Below are 3,835 nucleotides of genomic sequence, written 5' to 3' on the forward strand. Positions count from 1 at the left end.
GAAGTATTGAAGAGTTGAGTTCGGATTCCGAAGTCGAAATCATCGAGGCCATTGGTATGCAAATTAATGTTAACAGCTTCAGTTTTTTGTTCCTCGTTTTCTTGGTCTGAGAGCTTTCGAAATACCCTGTGCTTAAACTAATCTCTATGATGTCGTGTAAGTCCTTCTGTTTTTAACGTTTGTCCAATGTGATGCGATTTCAACAGAAATTCCCATCTTGCCAAAGAAACGCAGAAGCCGGACTAATTTTGATGCTTGGCAACTGGGAGAGTTAGAGCGGGTCTTCAAAAGGACTCAGTATCCAGATGTGTTCACAAGAGAGGCTCTTGCTTTAAAGCTCGATTTACTAGAATCAAGAGTACAGGTAAGAAGTTTGAAAAGAAATACATCATCGTTCATCAATCTCCTTTGTTGCTGAACTTACTTTCCATGTTATCACTTTAAAGCTATCCGCTGCAATTTTATTTTAAGGATTCTAGCGTTCTTCAACACTCAATTAGAATTCTACCTTTCAAAGTCGAAAAATCGTGATCTTTCGAATCTTGTAGTTGACATTTGCTTGCTGAATAGAGTGTGTAAAATACATTTCGCAACAGCTGTCCGACCGATAATTTTCTTGACACCTTTAGTACGTACACAGACACTTCTGAAGTTCTTTTCACACCATGCCATCCATTCAGGCTGCCAGGACTCGAAAAGTCGGGCGTAGATTAAAATTCTTAGGAAAGGATTCACAAAAATTACAATTTGGTTAACCCTCTATGGAATAGCTGTCTTAAAATATCGTCTAAGTAAACGCAAGGGAGTTCCCAAACATAAGGTTCGATGGAAAGGACACCCCACGAAGCGAGTTTGTGATTTGCGCACTTAATTCAATTTGACCCATAGCTGGATTGTTGCGAACCACTTCTTGTCAAATACATGAAGTAATTCCTTTTCCTTCCCGACTGAAGACATAATTCTACCACAATTAAATTGCACGTTTCCGCTAGACTGTTTTGTAACTTTGAATACACAGGGAAGCCATATTGAAAATAGCGACTTTGTTATCAACCAGTTACCAAGTAGTAATGGCGAACAGTTTGTTGGCGTCTTCGAGTCGCCAGTTGTTTCCGTTTGTAGCGCCTGAGAATGGCTTCGTGCAGAGATTTTGTTTCGTTTTCCACGCAATTTTTAAGCTTTAACCTTAAATTTACCCCAAAAGCAACGAAACACGCGTAAGTAATCTATCTAGAGATGTATCTCTCAAATACGCGCCAAGGTGATTTATGGCTTCTCATGGATCTTGGGTGTGATTTATGGTGGCATCCGTGTCGGGATAGATGCGACTTTAACTCCCAGACGTTTTGCCACCTTATGTACTAATCAGTGAATTAGTTTTCCGACAGAGGTGTTTGTGTAAATTGTGTTAAATGGTTTAGAAATGTTAATTTCTGAGTGCCTTGTGTAAATGAAGGAATGGATTAGGAAAATCATCTCCCTTAACACGATGTTGAAGCACACAAACTCTTAGAAGCTCTAATTAAAAAATAAATTCATCTCTTCAATGATTAATGTTCATGCCAATTAAAGAAATATTTCTTGCTCGTACAATCTGGGAAATATTTGTGTTGAAGCCTCATTGATTAATGAACGAAACATTCATGTTTCCCGAACGATCCTTTGAGGCTTCGTAAAACAAACATTCAGTTTGAAGGGAAATGTCTATAATTTTTAAACACCTTGGTGGCCAAAAATATGCAAACGAACAGCCCTTTTCAGCAGGATTACTTCCTCACTTCAACCAGTTTAACCTTCAGTTTTTCGCTTGTCACAATACCCCTCTAAGGTCATTATGTATGATTAATGTCCTGTAGAGTAGGAGAAGCTATTGTACCTATCAACCATGGTTTTAATCTGTTTTCACACTTGCAAACGTAATTTACTTAAAAAGTCTTGCGTATAATGACTTAAAGTTTCATTTCATATATCTCACATATTAAATTATTTCTTGCTTTGGTTATGAAGTGTTAAACATTCCTCGAGGTGCTTTTAAAGCGCTCAAAAATGTGGAGTATTGTTTACATTTATTGCCACCGCTATGTTGTCCAGGAGTGAAATGACTAAGGAAGATCTGCACCGCAGTACGATTTTGTTTTTATTGGGTGCAGTGAAAAATTATGTATTTATTATGGGTTATGTAGCTCTTTGTCTGGGGTGTTACAGGAAATGTTATTTTCAAGGCTTCATTAGCGGATGCCTATGGTATTTATACAATGTGGCTCTAATTCATATTCATTTGGCTCTTAAGAACGTCCCTGCACCCTCAAAATTAAATACCCAACGACTAATAAGAGCTGTTAGTTTTTTCATATGAGTATCACAAGTACTGTTCATGAGAATTAGCGCGTTTATTGTACCATTTTTATACTAACAAACTTTAGTCTGGCTTTTAAATATTCAGTGTCTTAGTTGTTTTCTTGTTGTATTTGAGCTTTTCAGAGTTTCATTATTTTGATTGTAAAGACATACATAATAAGGGTCGCACACAGCTCGTGTTGACACATCCCCAACAGTGGTTGCTCATTTCATGATAAATGTTGTTTGAGCGGCAGTCACCATATTTTAGAATTTTTCGAGCGACGTTGTGTGACTTGTTTTCACCACGCCTTAGGTTGGTTCTCGGTTTTTTGGGCAGGTTTGGTTCCAGAACAGAAGAGCAAAATTAAGAAGAGAGGAAAAAACCAAAGCAAGGCCGGGCAGGAGAGAGAAAAGCCAAGTTGAAAAGTCGTCTGTGACACTTAAAATTCTGGAAGTCTTTGACAGGAACTTGTCTGAGTCACAAGAGGATACAGAGGAGACAAATAATGATGAAAGTCCTTCATCTCTGATTGTTGGAAACAATGAACAGTATTCATTGTCTACAAATTCCTTTAGTATTGAGAGCATTTTGGCACGAAAAGATCCTCCACTGTCTGAGAAACAACCACCTGTTTCCGCTGAAAACATAGGTAGAAGCTTTCGAATAGACCAGCTTCTTGATGAAGCGTCCGGTGGAGAAAAGGAAAATAATGCTAAAGAGGGTAAATGCAGCCCCTCAAAGCCTACTTTTGTTGCCACAACATCTTTGAATACTCCGCCGCGGCGGGACAACAAAACAGCTAATTCTGAAAGCAGAGAACTAGAAAATGAAGGACTTAATATCAAAGAGAAAGAAGAGACTCATAAAGTAACTGAGAATTTAGCTCCATTTTATGTTCCTTTAGCTAGGCATCACAATACTTTTCAAAACCATCCGGAGAGGTACCAGCCCACAGAGGGTATGCCTTCCTGGAGTACAGAGGTGTTTGAAAACTTTCGCAGTTCAAGTATTTTACGACTAAGAACAAAAGCAGAGGAGCATTTGAAACAGTTACGGACATCTTATGTTAGCTGACAAACTGAAAAAAGTGCATTTTCTTTGTGGACTTGATTGGTACAGGCACCAGACGAAATACTCCTCAAGTTGAGTGACCCGCAAAATGTTATAATTAGTTCTGTTACATATGTTGCCGCATCAGCTGGAAATACTTTGTTTCTGTTACTTTCAGTATTTAAATCCATACATTTTACACTATTTTAGAGATGTATATATTCCGTTCGGTGTAACTCGTTTTACTTTGAAATGGAGCGAAAATCTTGTGCCTTTTCGGCCTGCTAATAGAAAGATCTTCGCCACAATTAAGCCGAATTCTTTCTTCCTTAAAACGGCCCCCTAAAACGATGGGTACAGTCGTACCTCTTGGTGAACACTTTATTTCATTGTTATCTTTGTTCGTTCTGTTATTCTTTTGACCGATCCTGAAGCCCGTTCAAT

General features: G+C 38.3%; 1 protein-coding gene across 2 annotated transcripts in view; it reads left to right on the forward strand.

Moving 5' to 3' along the window:
* LOC138060116 (retinal homeobox protein Rx1-like) overlaps window positions 1–3,699 on the forward strand; it is a 4,042-nt gene extending 343 nt beyond the window's left edge. The window contains exons 1-3 of one of the 2 annotated variants that reach the window (XM_068905823.1): window positions 1–54; window positions 207–364; window positions 2,654–3,699. The exon at window positions 1–54 is cut by the window's left edge and continues 343 nt beyond it. In XM_068905823.1, the coding sequence (XP_068761924.1) occupies window positions 1–54; window positions 207–364; window positions 2,654–3,415 (974 nt within the window). In that variant the 3' untranslated portion in view covers window positions 3,416–3,699. The remainder of the gene's footprint in view (window positions 55–206; window positions 365–2,653) is intronic. The other variant, XM_068905824.1, reaches the window with a different exon arrangement.
* The last annotated feature ends 136 nt before the right edge of the window (window positions 3,700–3,835 follow it).

This window comes from Montipora capricornis, chromosome 8 (assembly GCF_036669925.1).
Source record: "Montipora capricornis isolate CH-2021 chromosome 8, ASM3666992v2, whole genome shotgun sequence".
NCBI classification, from domain to species: domain Eukaryota; kingdom Metazoa; phylum Cnidaria; class Anthozoa; order Scleractinia; family Acroporidae; genus Montipora; species Montipora capricornis.